Source organism: Ochotona princeps, chromosome 17 (assembly GCF_030435755.1).
Source record: "Ochotona princeps isolate mOchPri1 chromosome 17, mOchPri1.hap1, whole genome shotgun sequence".
Taxonomy (NCBI): Eukaryota; Metazoa; Chordata; class Mammalia; order Lagomorpha; family Ochotonidae; genus Ochotona; species Ochotona princeps.
The window spans coordinates 48,599,365-48,619,037 of NC_080848.1; the positions used below are offsets into that span (position 1 = coordinate 48,599,365).

At 49.6% G+C, this 19,673-nt stretch overlaps 1 protein-coding gene across 1 annotated transcript in view; it reads right to left on the minus strand.

Annotated features, from left to right (window-relative positions):
- Positions 1–19,673, minus strand: part of LOC101529893 (protoheme IX farnesyltransferase, mitochondrial) — a 130,669-nt gene that overhangs the window by 11,023 nt on the left and 99,973 nt on the right. Inside the window, exon 6 of the mRNA XM_004594883.2 lies at positions 2,478–2,710. Coding sequence (XP_004594940.2) covers positions 2,478–2,710 — 233 coding nt within the window. The remainder of the gene's footprint in view (positions 1–2,477; positions 2,711–19,673) is intronic.

Below are 19,673 nucleotides of genomic sequence, written 5' to 3' on the forward strand. Positions count from 1 at the left end.
ACGTGCTCCCTCCCAAGGTCACGGCTCCCTCCCAAGGTCAGGGCACTTGCTACAAAGCCTCATGGGGTAGGGTGGGAGGGAGGAGGGACGGGACAGGTCAAGTTGGGGTGGAGTTCCCAGTTGGGATGCAGGAGGAGGAAGGTGACTGGCTCCTGTACAGACCCTGAAACCAGGGTGAGCAGACACCATGGGGCCTGGGGATGCTAACTTTAGACGTCCCCAGCACGTCTTTTCCCTAAGACCCAGCGTTCTTCCCACTACGCCTGGAGGCGCCTTACAGCGCTTCAGGACAGCCAGGCCATGGCGAGGAATCCAAGTTGAGTTTGCAAGGCAAACCCAATCTCGTGCCCTTCCCTCCTCTGCGCAGATGGGTGAGCCACTGGACAACCCAATAGAGGCAACAGCACCAGGGATGCTGAGTGGAGTCCTTGGTGCCCAGTGTCCAGCACTTCGCACATCACAAGTACTTGGGTTCTCAATGTACCTCCGCCCTAGAGAAACCTGTTTTAGAAACTTAACCCGAGTTCGGCTGAGGCTGAACTGGAGGTGTCTGCTCAGGAGGGCTCTATCTTAACACTGATCATAAGTGAACTGTTACACGTATCTTGACAATAGGATGCTGGACTCTGCCATTCTCCATACTTATGATGTTAACATACACTTAAATAGGAGAATGATGGACTTACGACTGTTTTCTGAAGGGCTGTATTATTGTAATTAAACAGAGGAAATCAGTGTGGGAGGAGGGGAAGTCCTAAAGCCTTCGGAGGTATATTATTAAAACAAAATAAAACAAAACTGATCACAAAGGACTTCAACTGTGTCCATCCCCCCCACACCAAGAGGCCCCATCATGTGTGAGGCCATTGCCCTGGGACCTCCCAGCCTCCAGAACCGCAAGAAATAGAAAACGCCTTTTCTCTATGAATGGCCCTGTCTGTGGGCTTCTGTTCCCACAACACACACAGAACCGAGGCATTTCATGCTCACAGCAGCTCTCTGAGGAGAGCTCACTCGCAATGCGTCCTGTGGGGAAGACAGAAGAGGGAGGCTGCAGTAAGCAGAGGCTCAGCGGGGTCCCAAGGTCGCTTGCCCAGCGGGGTCCCCGTTTTCAACCACACGGCGCACCCCGTTTTCAACCACACCGCGGTGCTCATGTTGCCTCCCACGTGGAGGAGACACCCAGCAAACCAAAGAGCACACACACTTCAGAATGTTACATTTGTAACTCCATTAAAAGCCACCATTTACAGGATATTAAAACTGTTCTAAGAGACAGTCATGGTGGAGGTGTAATCGCGTTTGTAAGCTTGCCAATTCGGAGTGCCGGAGCTTTTATGAAAAGTTTCAGAAATGGGGCTTCCAGGGTAATGGTTTATGGTCAAATGCCTTTTGATCTCTCATCTGAAAAATATGTACTTACATATATTGCAGGAAACCTCACCACTTCCTTCCTAAGTGTTGGTCAAAAACACTAATTACTTGACTAATTAGACTGTGAAACTTCCCTTACAGATGGTAAAAATGGGCTATTTTCACCCCACAAATTGAGCTGTGACATACTACCAAAAAAATGTAGAAACATTTTCAATGGTTTTATTGTAGACAGCATGAACAATTTAAGCAAATCGTATACAAATAAATTAGAAACTAATGAAAATAACCTGCTCTTTCCTATGAGGGGGCAAAAAAACCAGCCCTGGTTCTGTGAAAGTCAAGAGCTTGCTGAGCAGGTGGGCTGATAAGCATCACCCCTCTCCTGGTGGGTGATGGGCTGCTTCTAGCTCCTTCTCCACAGATGGGGGACATCCCGAGTGAACCAGCCAGCCCTCATTTCACCTGATTTGTGACTTCCATGTACTCCACCTCTCCCTTTTTTCTTCTTGTAGGAAAAGGCAGAAAAACATAGTCCACCTCATCAATAGTTTGTTTATGTTACTAGAGAGGCAGAGTGCTGGCCAGGGTTGAAGCTAGGAGCTGGGAACTCAACCCAGGTCTGCGGTGCAGGTGGCAAGGATGGATCAGCGTGCCTAAGCCAGCACTTGCTGTTGCCCAAGCTTTGCACCAGCAGGAAGCTGGAGTCAGGAGACAGCTGGGCACTGAATCCAGGTAACCTGACTGCTGTCTTAACCAGCTATGCTAAACCCATGCTCCCCAGGTACTTCGTACAAACCACCTGCAGCCAGAGGCTGGGGGCAGTGCTGTGTCCCTTGTTTTGGTCACATCCATGGCCAAGTGGATGCCACATACACCTGTAGCCAAGGAAGATGGGGTCTCCCTTTGGCTCTGCATTCACGGGTGCTGAGGCAGTCGCTACTGAGTGGGACGAGATCTAACCAGGTGCTGCAGTTCACGGAAGGAGAGGCCTGTCTAGTGTGCCCAGGCTGGCATGGGAGGGCCACCAAGCTCTTGTGTCCGGCAGGCATGCCCAGGGGGTCTGCAGCGAGAAGCCGAGACTTCACGCAGGGAGAACTCACCAGCGTCGAGGCTGCCAGTGGCTGCGGTCCAGCCCATGACAGGGGGGATGGCCCCGACCACGGCCCCGACCCACGTGTTGGCAATGCTGATTCTCTTCAGGGGCGTGTAACAGCAGGTGTACAGGAAGATGTTGAAGACGCCCAGGGCTCCTGTGAGGGGATTCACCCCCCAGGTCAGAAGGGCAACTCCCGGGACGGCACAGCAAGCGGCAAAGGACACGGCGAGCAGAGGGCTGGAAAAGAGCAGACAACGACGCCGAAGGATTATTCTCAATTCAGTTCCATCATCTCACCTGCCACCCCACCCCAGCTTCATCCCGGCTGTGGGAGAATCCTGAACATGGGACTTCACAGAATGGGGGGCATCCGGTCGCTCATCCTGCTTGTGCCAGCTGTGAGAGTTTCAGGAGCTAAGAGACTTCAGCATTGCGAAACAGGCTGTGCCCTCCACCTGACTCATCTCTAAAGCCGACATGAGCATCTCTTCCTCCCAAGGCAGAAGGTGATGCCTCCTTGGCATGATTTTCCTCTCGCGGTTAGCGCTAAGTGAGGGACGGTCCCAAGAACAAACTGCTTAGACCACAAGACTGTCGGATTGGGGCAAAGAATGGCATCTTAATTCTAACAAGCCGTTTCTACCCGTTGATTTGTATTTTATTTTGAAACATCACCTAATTAGTGCTGATGAGTCACAAGCGTGTGCCTTGGCGACTGGCCACAATTCAGTGTCTGTGGTAAGCTACAGCCTTGGCAACAAGTGTAAAAAGCAAGCGGCTACTGTGGAGGGCAGGTGCCACCGTGAGGTCTGGGGTCCTGGGTTCTCAGAGGAGCTGGCACAAGGCTGGACATCTGACAGAAAACTACCGACTAGAACTCTCCCGTGGCCGTGACCGTGACCAGCTTGTTTCTTTCACAGAGCAGACTGGTCATGGAATCTAAGGGAAAACTAAGAGTCAAGATGAATTAGATCCGCTAGTTCCCACTTAAATACATGTTTGTTTATGCTCTCTTAAGAAACCCATGGGGCTTTCTGGAGGTGGCTTTCTCCTTGCAGAAGCAATGATGGCAGCTCCTAGGGGAGCCCAGGGCCCCCAAGCAAGGTGCTCCCGACACCACGAGGCACTGGCGTTCTCTGGCTTCGCTGGCAGCCAGGTCTGAGGGTTGGGGTGGTCATCTTCACCCGCTGGACATATGTGTGACGTGGTAACGCCCTTCTCTATGCACAGGGCTGCAGGGTTCTGTTGGCAGGAGAAAAGCCCTCCATTTCTAAGGAAGCCCCTCTAGGACAAAGACCAGCTTGTAGAATGACAACAAGTGAGGACTAAGGAAGGTAGGGGTCGGGGAGCAGGGGAGTGTAGCAGCTGACGGCATATAAACGTCCAAGCTGTTGCGCAGTAGGCTAAGCATCCGCGTGTAGTGCCAGCATCCCATATGGGCGCTGGTTCGCGTCCCAGTTGCTCCACTTCTGATCCAGCTCCCTGCTTAGGGCCTTGCAACAGAGGATGGCTCAAGTCCTTGGGCCCCTGCCCCCACATGTGAGACCTGTAAGAAGCTTCTGTCTTCAGAACAGCTCAGCTCTGGCCACTTCGGCCATTTGGGAAGTGAACCAGTGGTTGGATGATCTCTTTCCTTTCCTCTGTAACTCTGCGTTTCAAACAAACAAACCAAAAGTCTTAAAAAAGACAAAAGGTCCAAGCTGGAAGGGACTTGGAGAGTTCGGGCTCCTGCTCTCCTATGGAGGTCAGTATGGACTCTGTCCTCTCAGGCCTGTGACCACTCTGCCTCCAAGGTGGAACCCCAGAGGATGGCAGTTTTACTGGGAGAAGATACTACATGGGGGCTTGTGGGCGGGATGCCTGGGATGCAGCAAGCATGAGCTAGTGTGACGGCCAAAGGGTGAATTCCCCCTCACCTGCTCCTGTGCTCAGTGGTCAACGAGGCCCTCCCCCTTGCCGTCTGCCCACCGTCTCCGCCAGGCTCTGTCTTCACTGCAGCCCGCACCCTCTCTCAGCTGTCTTCCCTCTCACAGCGACAGTGACGAACATCGTCATGACTTCCTTCTCGTTCAGAAGAGGCTGTTTTTAGAATTTATAAACATCAACCCTCCACTTGTTCAGTCTCCTACCCATGTGTCCTCTTATCTTCTCCCATCACTGTCCATCAATGTCTTGCATCCACCAATAAATCACTTCGTGCAGGGGCTCGTGCAATGGCTGAACCGGCTAACCTTGCACCTCTAAGCGCCAGCATCCCATATGAGCACTGGTTCATGTCCTGGCTTGTCTGTTTCCCATCCCGCTCCCTGCCTGTGGCCTGGGAAAGAAGTAGAGGACGGCCCAAAGCCTTGGGACCCTGCACCTGCATGGGAGACCTGGAAGAAGCTCCTGGCTTCGGATTGGCTCAGCTCTGGCCATGTGGTCATTTGGGGAGTGAACCAGTGGAAGAAAGATCTTTCTGTAAATCTGTCTTTCCGATGAAAATAAAAGTCTTAAAAAAATGACTTCATTTATGTATGTTTTCTTGCGCCAAACCCTCTCAGAGGCAATCCGACAGAGCATGCGCAGGTACACACCCACACCCATATTCTCCATCTCTTGGCTCCCATTTGCTCCTCAACTCTACTGTCTGCACTGGTGGGCCAGGAGGGTCCTTCCTTAACGTCATGGAAAATGGAATGAAAAGATAGGATTCCCTGCATGCAAATGTTTTGAATTTTTTGTACAGAAAAGGTGTGCAAGAATTTCAAAAGGACTTTTTTTTTGGGGGGGGGGCACCAAAATGAGTTTATCTTTTCATGTTGTTTCTCATGGACTTTGGGAGATAACATCCTTTTCCCCTCCCCCTTCCAGCAGTATCACATGCGCTGGAACCATCAGCTCCCCTGGTAATCTTCCAGGATGAAAGACCAGGAAGGTGCCTCGTGTTCTAGCTCCCACACACCAAGGATGGAAGAGAACTGCTGTGGCTAAAAGGCAATACAAATATTATAACTGTTGTTTTTTCAAGTTTACAGCTTATAAGAACAGATATTTTCCTCCCCTGTAGGCCTCTAAAAGCTAGTTTTATTTTGGGTAGGAGAAAAATGTGGCTCATAAACATTTTTATTTTTCCTGAATTAGCCCTTTTTTTTTTTTTTTTTTTTTTTTTAAAAAAAGGTTGCTCACTTTCTCCAAGGTCTGTGGAAGCCAGCTGGATTCAAAGGTCTCGGTGTTATGAAAAGCCCATTCAGAAAAGCACGCATGAATTTAATTTATTTCGATAGGCCATTTCATGTGGAAGTTTGGTTCAGTTCCTGACCCTTGTCGGAACTGTGGAAAGCCAGGAGTTTCCATGCTGGTGTCTGAGTTCGTGTGCTCAAGGGCGTGAGTGCAAATGCGATGGGATGCCTTTTCACCTGGACACAGCAGCCCTGCCCGCACCTGCGAGGGAGCCCGGCCCCTGCTAGTCCGCAGAGCCCTGGGCGGACACTGTCACAGCTTCCCCAGGTGATGGGAACTGCAAACCCCGGGAAATTGATGACCCGCCATGTTTGACTTATGGTAAATAAAACAACACACAGATAAAAGTTAGGTGAAACTCAGAGAAACACGGTGGTTTATTTCTTTCTAGCCTTTTCCCAACAATATGCCTCTTTGAAAAAACAACCACGCCGCTTTGGATTCCAGCTTCCTGCTGACGCACACCCTGGGAGGTAGCAGTGGCCCAAGTGCTTGGGTCTCTGTCACTCACATGGAGCTGGAATGAGTTCTGGGCTCTCAGTTTTGGCCAGGTCTAGCCTAACCCTGGATGCTACTGCAGCCTTGTGGGGAATATCTCAACGGGTTCAAAAGTATACTCTGCTTGCGTGTCTCTCAAATAACAGAAAAAATTAACCGAGAAACACTAAAGCATGACTGTATGGTTAAGATTTATTTATCTGAAAGGCAGAATGAGAGAGACAGAGAACCTCCATCCACCTGGTTCACTGCCTCAATGGGCCAGGCCTAAGTCGGGATTCTGGGACTCCATCCAGGTCTTCCATGTAGCTGCAGGAGCCCAAACACTCGGACCATCTCTTCTTCTCCTTTCCCAGGCACGTTAGCAGGGAGCTGGATCAGAAGCAGAGCAGCTGGGGTTGGAACCCGAACTCACAGAGATGAACCCACTGCAACACAACGTCGGCCACTCAAGCATTTTCGGTGATGTGCTTTATTCAATACATCCTGATCACTTCCTCTCCATTAATTTCTCTTTTACATTGTCATCACCGGTAGCACAGTGACCTACGCTGTGGATGTACCACAATTAAGTCCATCAAGACATCATTTTAGAACATTTAGTACTCAGCCTTTTTTTTTTCTCCCAAGTAGAAATAATGTTGGGACAATTATCTTATACATAGGCTGCCTCTGCCTGCAGATCAGTCGGGGATAATTTTGGAGGCAAATTCCTAAATGCTGAGCCACCTAGGATTAAAGGGATTTTTGGGTTTTCCTCCAGGGAGTATACATGAGTTTATATCACTACCAATGTTCTAGAACCTGTATAAACAAGGACATGATATCACCAAAAAACAAAACAAAACAAAACCCAACCAGAATCTGCCAGTATGACAGATGTGCAAAGTATTATGGGTCTTTTAAACCCTTAAAAGCTCAAAAAGTAAGTTTTGAATAAGTTATCCCCATTTTATGGAAGAAACCTGAATCTCAACACCGATAAAACTACTTGAAAACAGGAGCTGTGTTCACACTTATTTGGTGGTTTGGTAATGTAGCCCAGAATTTTAAAACTGCCCTGCAGGGCACCCTGGTGTAATAGGACATGTTGCTTCTTCTTTCTTGCATTTTGCTGGGACTGACTTCCTGTGGACTGGGAAGCTCCTGTAGTTGACTCCATAGACATAGTTTAACGTTCTGCTCCATTGCTGGAGAGGACCTAACATGAAAATCGGTGAACAGGACAGTTCACAAGCAGCAGCGATGGAGCAGAGCAGGGCAGGTGTGAAGCAAGGCGTGTGTGTGCGCATGCAGGGACAGGGAATGCTTCTAGGAAGAAGTGATGCTTCCCCTGAGCCCTGATAGGTGACTGGGAGCTGGACACAAGGTCTGCAAGGGCGTGGTGGCAGGCGGGGGTGGGGGCAGGGGCAAGGAGCAGCGTGATGGTTTCAGGGGGCTGACGGAGAAGCACTTGGGCAGATGAGTGCGGGAGTAAGGGATGGTGTTAGGAGAGCAGGACTCCCTTCCCTCTGGGGAAATGAAATCACCGAAGGTGTCTCTGCTTTCCAGGAAAACGGCTCAGTCGCATTTTCCACACCTTCCAAGATGCCTGAAATCTTGTGGGAAAGGAGGCAGAGTAAAAAAAGCGAAATCAACTGTGGGGCGGGTGGAGGACAGGCAGTGACAGGATGCTGGTGAGAGTCTGGCACGCGGTGAAAATGCATCAGGTAGAAGCGGCAGAAACAGGGGTTTTGCTAGAGTTCTGGAAGCAGCTGACGAGCAGAGGGAGGGCCCTTTGAAACTAAGCAGGAGGAGGGACAGTGACAGAGATGGATTCAGAGAAAATACATCAGCTGGTAGCTGTTTTTGCTCTCTCTCTCTTTTTTAAAAGTTTGATTTACCATAAAGCCTTTCAATACTGTGAAAATATTAACACTGCTGAAGTTCAGCTGTTTTAATAAAGAGGTCTGTTTTGGGAACAGAAACAAGTTCAGCGAAGAGCGTTCCGTTCTCCTCTGGGTTAAACACCACGGTGGCTTCCGGCCCAAGTGCTTATCCAGTGCAGCTGGAGTGCGGTCTCAAAGACCCACAGAGCAGGCCTGTTGAGGGCCGCTGTCGACCCAAGTCCTGGTACTGTAGGCCAACTGCTTTATATCCTCTTTCTTCTAATCACAGCTCCTGATCAAAACACACACCTGCTTTCCCCATTCCTGCATGGGTTCTGGAGGGTTCTACAAAGCCGGACACACACACACACACACACACAAGCATGCAGACACACAAAGTTATTTCTCCTTTTTGCATCCTTTTATCATTTCATTCATTTTTCTAAACTTGTTGCTTGGGATTTTCTTTTTCATCAGTCCCTTTGTTCCTTTGCTCATTCAGTTCCTTAGCAATACGCTTGCAGAGTACTGTTACTAAAAACAGAAGAAACAGTGCCCAGAGTTGTAGCACTGTGCGGGAGGCTCCTGGCCCTGCTGGCATCCACACTGGACAATTGTGCCTGGCTGCTCTGCTTCCAGTCCAGGTTCCTGCTCATGCACCTGGGAAGCCAGCAGAGGGCTGTCCAACTGCTTGGGTCCCTGCCACCCACACAGGACATCTGGATGGAGTTCCCGACTCCTGGTTCCAGCTTGGCTCAGTGGTGGCTGTGGAGGTCATCTGAGGATTGAACCAGCACAAGATCTTGATTTTTCTTTGTCATTCTGCCTTTTAAAGAAATACACATACACACACACACACATATTTTTATATATAATCTTTTTGAAAAAGAAGAGATGAATTAACATTTTCTTACATGGCTCTTGGAGTAAATTTAGACCAGCTGGAAGAAGAACACAAGCTGATGGGGGTATGATGGTACTGTCAAAAATTTCCAACTTTTACTAGCCCAGTAGAAATGTATGAATAGGGAAAATCGATGCTATTTCATAGGGGGTGGGCGCAATAAAGACCCAGTGCTCATCCTTTCTATAAAAAAATATTCCTTTCTATTCATTCACTCACGCATGCAAACAGATTCATGGCTCACGCTGCGGGATGAATGACGGTTTATTTCAGAATTCATATACAAAACTCAATTACATTTTAAATTGAGATATGTTTTCTACTGAGCACCACTGCATGGGATATTTCTACTTTCACCGTTCCTGCCCAAGGCTATGGGAGAAAAGAAACAATAGAATAGACTCAAGGGTCGGGGGAGGGGAAGGTTTGTCAACACGTTTCTGTGAATTATTTTTGCCTCCTTAAAATGCTCCCTTAACACTGCTATGTTTATCAAACGCCAGTCCTTACCGGGGTGGGCCTGAGCCCAGTGGAATTTTCTAATGGAAAGTAGAAACAAAGACGAGAAACACAAGCTTTCATTTGATGCCTATTTATTGCACTTAATAAATGTGACTTAAATGACTTGACTTTTAAATAACTTCCTGCAGAAACATGGCCCTTCTGTTTAAGGAATGTGTCGGGGAGGTCTATGAAACGTTCTATCGAATCAGGAAGGCTTTACGTTTTGAGCAGTTCTGCAGGTAATTGGTTTACACAAAAATTACATCTCATACTTCTTGGTCACTCTTCCAGAATAAATGATTTTTAAATTACAAAATAAAATTTCCTTTCTTCAAAAACAAAAGAAATCCCAGAGCCTTCATCAAAACCAAGCCAATTTAACTTTAATTTCCTGCATAAATCCCACATTTGGGCTTTGAAATGAGTTTTGGGGGAAAGTCTCTACAGATAATTGCTTTCAAACCGTCTCCCCGGCTTCTTCTTTGGGGCTCTGTATTCCTCAGCATGTTTCAAGGTACAGACACTGCAAGGCAGGAGGGCAGTGACAAAAATGTTCAGAACCTAAGGATGCTATGAGGACGGCGATGCCAAAAGCCCATTTTAAAGCACGTTTAGGAGATATATACGAATAAGTAAATATTTCTGACAGTTATGTTCAGAACTTGAGGACTTTGGGAGTACAGTAAGAAAAACTCTATTTATTTACTTATTTTCCACACAAGAAAACAAAACAGGTCTGTACGGAAAGGGCTTTAGGAATCAAGAAAAATGATAAGATTGACTGGCTATTAAAAAAAAAAAAACGAAAACCAAACAAAACCATAGTGAGCGTTCTCCCTTTTTTGAGGCCATGAGAGTAATTCTCAAACTCAAGAAGCAGCAAATAGTGATCTGGCACTATGCTACATCAATTCAGCTTAAGATTAAGGTAAAATATGTGGACAACGACTCTAGGATTTTCTTTCTTTTTAAAATATTTACTTGTTTGGAAGCAGGGTTGCAGAAAGAAATGCAGAGACAGAGAGATCTTCCATCCACTGGTTCATTCTCCAAGTGGCTTCAGGAGCCAGGAGCCAGGAGCTTCATCTGGGTCTCCCACGAGAGTGGCAGGGACTCAAGTACTTGGGCCAAGTTCCACTGCTTTCCCAGGTGTACAGCATGGAGCTGGATCAGAAGCGGATCCAGAGCCGGGCTCCCCTATGGGGAGGGAGCGTCACAGAAGGCAGCTTCACCTGATATGCCACAGCACAGGATGCCACTCTGGGATCTGCCAAGAGCAGTGGCCTCTCTTCTTTCAGCATGGCCGCTCCGCTGGTGCGGGGGGGGGGGGTCTGCCCTCTGTTCCCTGACACCCTGAGGGCAAGCCTCCAGGGCCTGCAGCACCCAGCGCCTGACATTTCTCCTGGTGCAGCCAGATGGCCTCACTGACCCTCCTTCTGAGTTGTAATTTACAGAAGTCCACAGGCTTTTTTTATTTTAAATTTTCCGAGCAGTGTTGTTCACCTACACAAAATAGGGTCAGCGATTTTTAAAGAGTCTAAGAGCTTTAAGAAAACACAACACGTAAGACAACAGAGGGAATAAAACTCTTCATCCCCCCCTGCAGCTTTGGAGGCTACCTGGGGACCGGAGGTAGCTCAGCCCCCTGGCAGGTCAGCAGGTGCCCATGGGCACCCAAGCTGGCAACACAAAGGACGGGTGTGGCAAGCCAAGGTGTGGTGGAGGCTGTGCGTGCCTGGCAGGTACCAGGTGGGGATGCGCAGACACAGCTCCGGAACCTGGGGTCTGACAGGAAGGTTTTCTATCTTTAAATGTTGGCAACCGACACAAACCATAGCCCAGACAAAACGCCTCGACAAGGATCTGGTCTGGGGGGCTGCAGGCGCACTGGCTCTGGTGTGTGTGTGAGAGGGTGTCTCTGGCAAGAAGGGTTTGCCTAACTTGCTATGGGTGTCGATCCCGTGGCCTGGAATCCCACTCTCTTCCTGCCAGTCCCAACCCCCACCTCGCCGGTGTCCGAGTCTTGCTCTCTGTGACTCCCCAAATGGCTGGTGTCCAGGTGTGCCTGTCGGCCTGGGGTTCTCACGGCGCTCATTCACTCATGCCAAAGGCACTGCTGCTGGCCTGCCCGCCCACGGCACTGTAAATTTCTACTTTTTTTTTTTAAAAAAAATTACACATAGGGTATGTGTGTTAGTGCAGTGTTCTGGGCATTTCATCTTCACATTCTTTATGCCTAGGAATTCTGCCCAAATGACCCTTGACAAGCCATGCCAAAGGGAGGAGCACATTAACCCAAGACGGCACTCAGCGATGGCACGAGGTCCAATCTTCTCACATCGTCTTACTTGAAAAGACACCAAACGAGGTGAAGGGGCAGTTAGGCTAAACAACCTGAGGTGATCTGTGCTGCCTGCCCCATACGCCTGATTTTTCGAGTGGCTCCAAACAACAGTCTAATTGTTCCTATCTCTTGGAGTAGCTGGGTATTTTCCGGTTCTGGAGTCGTGGGAGTTGACGACTGCCCCCACCTTCGCCTCTTACAATGCTTCAAAAACAGTCATCAATGCTTCCTTTTTTTCCTTTTACTTCTTCTTTCTTTCCTCTTTACAGAGAGTAAGGGAATGTAGCAGTGGAGCAGTCAGCGTGCCCCCTGAATCTACCCCAGGAATGATGACGCAGGACCGCGTCTACACGCTCATCGCCCGCGCTTCATCCCCTGGGTCCCGCAGCGCGGAGAGTGAGTCTGAAGAACTAAAGTTCTCCGTGCTAGTGTGAAGTTGAAACCAAATTTGTTCTTCCTGCCACTTCAAATCACTGGCTAACATTAAAAAAAAAAAAGAAGAAGAAATTTCTATACTTATAAAATGTTTATGTTCTTATTACATTAGCAATATATACACACCAAGAGACTAATGATAACAATCTTGGGAAACCGTGCAGGGCCGCGGCCCGGCCAGGGCGCACGTGCACGCGGCGAGGCGGGCAGGCTGCTGAGTAAGATCCGCGGCTCCCCTGCAGCCCGCAAAATGTTTACATTTGCTTAAGTGCTTACTGGTAAAACCTTCAGTAGATGTGAAAAATGTCTCCTGTAAATCCCTATAATACTTAAGCTAAACCCTGTTCTTTAAGTTAATAATGCCAGCTAAACAATCCATTCATTTCAGTTCGAAAACTCATCTTCATCATTCATTTCACGACCAGGTATGGGCTGACCCCCGACTCCAAGTGTTTTAATTTATCCTCTCTAAATAACCTCTCGCTCTGCTCTTAGCGGCCACTCTCTCCCGCCCGGGCCCAGGCCTGCAGCCTACCAGTGGGGCTCACTCTGATCGGATGCATTAAGCTGCAGAAACGAATGTTGACATGTATTACTTCCCTGTCAACGCCTGCGTGAGGGGGAAATGGAGAAGGCAAAGGAGGCGTAAGCAAAATACACACGTCTTTCAAAAGAGCAGGGACAAAGGGCCAGCCTGGGCCCCCTCCTGCAGCAAGCTGCCGGCGTCCCTAGCTGCTCTGCCTGGTCCCCCAGGAGAACGTGTTTACGACAATTTCCTCATTTCATTCACCGCACAATTACGGGCTGCCTTGCCCTATCTGCTAAGTGCGTGTCCAGCTAATTTTCCCACCCAGATGATACACTCTCCAGCATTGTAAAAACAAAGGGCACAATTGCTGGTGGCGAACAAATGCCTGAAGAACTGGAGGAAGAACAGAATCATTTACTTCTAAGAGATGTTAGGCCGTGAGAGTGTGAACATTCTGTTTAATCAGGAGAAGACCAGGATGAAGAATATCAATGAGAACAAGGCCATGTGTAAGATTCATGTAGTTTTGAGTCTGAAGGACTTCAAGTCTGACAGAGGTGGCAGACTAAAGGTAACACCGGCCCTCCATCTTCTGGCAAAACCACAAAGGGGACAGGAAATGGACACCTACAAGTTTGTGACCACTCCCCTGAGGAACTCCACACAGAGGGGGAACCCAGGGTGGGCAGATGGGCCTCTGAGCTTGGCTCGGGGGTGTTACTGGTTTTAAGATTCTCTTCCTTACCATACAAAGAATCGGACATCACGTGTGCTTGTGTTGCCCATGGGGGAGGGATGTTACAGAAAAGCGAATTACAGAGCAGGATCCCGGCAGACACGCATGCTTGGCCCAGGGCAAGCTAAGCTTTGGCGGCGGCCACCCTGGATGCAGCAGAGCAGCTGTGGGTACCCCTGACCTTCTGTTTCCCCCAACCCCAGGAACGAGAGGGTGGGCCCTTGTCTGGATGGGCCGGTTGCTCTCCTCACCGGGCTCTGGGAATGGGGCTGAGAGTCACTGAGTGGATGAGGGATCAGGGTTGACATTCACAGAGAGCGGAATGTGAAGAGCAAGCGCAGGGAGAAGATGAGATGAACGGTGAGGATGGACGCTCCCATAGAGTGGAGACACGCAGCTGATGGAACAGCCCATCTGGGAAAGGACCACCACGACCACCTGACCAGTCTTGCAGCAGACAAGGACACCGAGCTGGGATGGGAAGGGAGTTGTGCTGAGCTGAGCACCAGCTCCAGGGTTTAGGCCTTGGAAGACCACGAGGAAGAAGAGGGGCCCCCAGAATTCCCAATAAAGATCCCAGCTGTGGAAAATACGTATCCTCCCTGGGAGAACAGAGGTCCATCTTCTGACCTTGACCCTTCCCCTGACCACCAATTAAAAAAAAAGAAAAAAAAACCCACTAAATGCATGTTCTCCAGGGGCAGGCATGTGGCCTGGTAGTTAAGCCATGTGTATCCCAGGGTGCAACACCTGAGCCCTGAGAAGCAGCAGTGATGGCTCAAGCTGGGTCCCTGTCATCGACACGGACGACCCTAATGGGATTCCCAGCTCCTCGTTGTGGCCTAGAGCTGGGGTCATGGTGGGCATGAATGAACCACCAGATGACAGTTCTCTGTCTCTCTTTCAAGTGGATGGAAAAATGGATAAAATCAAACACACTTTATTGAATTAGGCCCAAGCAGACATGGAGTTCCGCTAAACAGGTGGAGTCTTGGGTGCAGAATCTGTGAGACGGGTGGGGGCAGAAGGAAGGAATTACAAGTGAGGATGCAGCGATGCCAGGGAAATGCCAGTCTCGCAGGGAGCAGCAAAGACGAGTTCATGCTGGTGCCTGTGACATGCTGTTCTGCCTCAACAACACGTGTCTGGACGCCAGGAGCCGCGGATCTGTTGGGCCCACGGGGAACAGAGGCAGAGGTCTGGCACCAAGCTAATAGGGGCATACTCTGGCGGGAAGGAGCTGACGGCGGAGGGCAGAGTGGCTCCATTACAAGCCCTCTGGAGTCCTAAGATGCACAGGCTCTTGGCCCAACGCAGTGCAACTGGCGATGAGCCCTGCGCATCTGGGATACTTGCTGAGTGATGTGCTGTCTGGGGCACTCAGTCTCACTGAGTGGCCCCCAGGCCATTAGAGGCTCTGATGAATAATTCTCCGCAGCGCCGCAGGGAAAGCAGAAAGCCACGGGGTCAAGTGTTTCCAAGGGCGGTGGGCGCGTCGGGCCATCAGAGGCTGCAACAGGCTGGACCTCCTTTGCCCCTGCAGGTACAGGAAGGCAGTGTGCTCTCTGCAACCGACTATGGATTTAAATGGCAGTCTTGCCTTTTCTTCCTACTTAGTGGGCAAAACCAGGAGAGGAGAATTTTCTCAAACGGGACTCGTGCAAACACTCACTCACTTCCCTTGTTTTAACTAGAAGGGGTGCCTCAGACGTACGGGACCGGCATTTCATAGGGCACTCTCTTTCATCTTCTCCACACGGGGAAATCAAAACAAACAACAGGCCAGGTGTCGTGGCACACTGAAGATGCCAGCCTCTTACACTGCAGTGTCTGAGATCAGTTCCGGCATCCGTATGAGCGACTGTGGTGGAGTTCCTAGCTGTGGGCCACTTGGCGACAACTGTCGGCGCCACCTGAAGAGTGAACCAGCAGATGGAAAACCTCCCTGTCTGCCTTTCAAATAAATAAAAATTTTTAAAACGAATACTAATATAATTTCATAGATCTTGCTAAAGGGTATGTCAGCTTCAAAGTCCTTTCTCTTTGATCCCTCTTCCAAAATTGGCAAAAGTTTTCTATTGCTTAAAATACGTTTTTGACTGTTTGAGGTCAGTTACCTTACGTTCCTGATTAAACACGTCCCTCGTGAGTCTACTGCCTGAGACAACGCGCACAAGGGTGGCCCAGGAAAACACAGGCGAGCAGCACACGGGCTGCACGGAAGGGGACTGGATGCATTTCTCTGTTCTTGAAACCACCCCCCCCCACGAGGCTGCATTTACCTAGGTCAGCCTGGGGATGAAAACATGGTAGACTTGGAATTATCGGTGAGAACCCCCGAAGGGCACACGTGCAGTGCGCACAAGTCTCTGCAGAGGGCTGGAAAATGACGGGTGTTCACTCGATGGGAGAATCACTGAGTTAAATAAGACAGTCAGCAAAAGAAGGGCCTAAGACGGTTGCGCATACATGTCTCCTGGGGCAAGACACCCAGAAGATAACGAGAATGCGTCCAAGCTCTGCACCCACAGAGTGGTGCTGGCTGTGAGGCCTCGCCTCCACGGTGGAGCTACAGCCTCCTGGGATTCGTTCTGAGGTCGCCCTGAACCACATGGAGCACACAGAGCCAGAGGAGATGAGATCATTTCAGGGGTGAGAGAGAGTGAGCTTTCCTACAAAGCAAGCAGAAGTTACAAAAGAGAAGCAGAGAGAAGGTAGGTGGGAAGGAAGAGAAGCAGAGGCTGGGAGGGAGGGCAGCTCACCTGGGGGACACAGTGACCCCAGGGCCGGGGGGACAGGAGCTCCCCCTGGGTCTCCGAGGTGGGTGCAGGGGCCTGAGCACTGGGGCTGTCCCCTGTTACTTTCCGAGGCACATGAACCGGGAGCTGGATCGGAAGTGGAACAGTTGGAAATCAAAGTGGCACTCACATGGACGCATTCGGGGCACTGCGACACCAGCCCCTGGAGGATTCCTTTAGCTTTCCTCATTCAGTTTCCATGCCTGCTGGAACGGCTTGTCACTGCCTTGGTACTATGCGTCCTGTGTTCCTGCCTTGAATCTCCTGGGAGGTCATTTCCACTTCTCTTTTACCTGCTGACCCGCTGCCTGCCTGTCCATCTATCCAGCCGTCATGAAGCATCGGTTCATGTGGATTAAGAAATTCTTTGTCAGCTATGACAGGTCAGCTTGCAGGGTCCTCAGAGGCAGGACTTTCTACACATGTTGCTCACTGCTGAACCATAGCATTAAAAACGGTGCCTATCTGGGGCGAGCATTGTGTGGCGTGGCACGTTAAGCTGCTGCTCGGGATGCTAGCCTGCCATGCTGGAGCACTTATTTGACTCCTGGCTGTTCTTCTGATCCAGCTTCCTGCTAATGCACCTGGAAGGTAGCAGATCATGGTCCAAGTCTATGGCCCCCGCCACCCTGCCACCCATGTGGGAGACCTGAATGCAGTTGTGGGCTCGCGGCTTCAGCCAGGCCCTGCCCCGGGTACTGCAGCTACTGGCAAAGTGAAGCAAGAGTTACAAGGATAGTCTCTTTCTCTCCTTCTGTTTTCCCAATAAACAATAAAATCTTTTTTTTTTTTAAAGAAAGATTTATTTGGGCCTGGTGTAATGGCTCAGTGGCTAAACCCTCGCCTTGTTCTTGTGGGTCCCTCTAGTGGGGCCCGGGACTCGGGGTGTGATGACCACGCTGGGAAGAACCAGGACGCAGGGGATGCGGAGGCAAGACGAGCCAATGCACACTTTATTGAGTCTTACCGGGCAGCTTATACCATAATTTTTGCAGGACAGGCAGGCAGATGAAAGTTAGTAGTTACACTAAACGGTAGCATACAAGCTACTCTAACAATAGATCACAAGGGACTTGGAAGAGTGACAGCAAACAATACCGTTAAACAAACAGATCTAACTAGAAAAGGAGTCTACCAGAACTTTGTACTCAGATACGTTTAGGCCACAGGCAAAAAAAAAAAAAAAGGAAGCTGATGAAGCCGCCTCACACCTTTCCGGACATGCTTAGCCAGCAAGACGGCCCACAGTCTCAGCGGGAAGTTTGCTGCCTGCACAACTCTCAGTCTGCTGAGAATGTTCGTCCGAGATCTGGGGTCCCTTGGGCATTTGGTGGTCTTTTTTTGGGGGGGAGTAGTCTTTCAACATCTTGTAAGTGCTGGGATCCCATGTGGGCACTGGTTCATGTCCCAGATGCTCCACTTCCCATCCAGCTTCCTGCTTGTGGCCTGGGAAAGCAGTGGAGGTCGGCCCAAAGCCTTGGGACCCTGCACCCACGTGGGAGACCCGGAGGAGGCTCTTGGCTCCTGGCTCCCAGTTTTGGATTGGCGCAGCACCGGCCACTGAGGTCACTTGGGGAGTGAATCATCGGACAGAAGATCTTCCTCTCTGTCTCTCCTCCTCTCTGTATATCTGACTTTGCAATAAAAATAAATAAAATCTTTTTTTAAAAAAAAGAAACGCAAGTGAGATGCCTCTGGGGGTATTCCCAATAGAACGTTCCAAAGGGTCAAGGCTCAGAAGCAGAGCAAATCCGGGGCCAGGAGGTACAGACCATGCTGAGCGGGTGGACAGGGAGATGAGACGGAGGCTCCAGACCAGCAGGTGAGGAGCAGAGAGCAAACCCAGTCGAGCAAGGACAGCCTGAGTGGTTTATTCCTTACCCTTCAGCTCTTCACTGTCAGGCACGCCTCAGCCTCCTCTTTGCACCCCCACGTCTCCCAGGGTCCTTTGCTACAGCAGTACTCAGCACACCACACTGAAGATGTTTACTGACCAGCTCGGTACCTGGCCAGCAGGTGCATTCAGTCAACACGCTTTGGAGTGAAATGTGCTGCTATCTCCTCAGTGTGATTTTTCAGATGCTGTCATTTATCTCCTTGTCACCCTAGCTCCTAAGCCCATGTCTCCATACGCTGTTCTCTCTAACATTGTCCTGGTGATGATGGCATGAATGCAGGGTCCAATCACGTGCCACAGTTCACTGAGTACTGTCCCTCTCCCAACTCAGTCAGGACAACGGAAACCCAATGTCTGCTCCCTGAGCTGCTTTGCACTGCAACATGGTTTTGCTTTCTTCCCTCCTATCCTATGTAAGTAACCCAAACTTAAGTTATTACCTGGTAAGTATTAAAATATTTACATTTTGAAGCACAGTTTGAAGACGGATGAAATTTCCATAAATAATTCTGTATTCTTTCAGAGTTCTATGCAATTTTATTGATGCTATTATCTCCACAACCCTGTTATGAAATGAACATGTTAGGAATTTTCTATGTGGAGAAGGGGTAGTATGGAGAGAGTAATTAAATGACTTGCCAAGCTTATAATCAATTACATAACCCTTTAAAAATTAATCTATTTCGGGGCAGTGTTGGGGGGGGAGAGGGAAGTGAGGGGAGAGAACAAACAAATATGTTTAAAGCTGCTGGTTCACTCCCTCAGTGCCCTCAATGGTTGGCTGGGCCGGGAGCAGGAATTCTGTCTCTTCCACCAGGGTGTCAAGGATGTAACTCTCTGACCCATCACTAGCTGTCTCCCAGGGTCTGCATTAGCAGGGAGCAAGAAGCTGGAGTCAGAGCTGGGTACCACACTCAGGTACTCTGCTAGAAGATGCAGGCAGGAACTGCTAGGTTAAATGCTTGACCACAGACATTTTACACTAGACCATGGTTACCGTATGAAAAGCATCTCAGGCCCGGCACCGTGGTCTAGTGGCTAAAGTCCTTGCCTTGAACGCGCCGGGATCCCATATGGGCACCGGTCCTAATCCCGGCAGCTCCACTTCCCATCCAGCTCCCTACTTGTGGCCTGGGAAAGCAGCTGAGGATGGCCCAAAGCTCTGGTACCCTGCACCCATGTGGGAGACCGGGAAGAGGTTCCTGGTTCCCGGCTTCGGATCGCTCACTGGGGAGTGAATCATCAGACGGAAGCTCTTCCTCTCTCTCTCTCTCTCTCTCTCTCTCTTCCTCTCTGTATATCTGACTTTGTAATAAAAATAAATAAATCTTAAAAAAAATCTCAAGATAGGTATTGTTTTCTACTTTCCAACTTTTTTTTTTTTTAAATTTCCAGTTACCTAGTTACAAGGGATTACACTGAACCTGGATTTTTAATGAGAAGATAAACTTCTCTTGCTTACCTT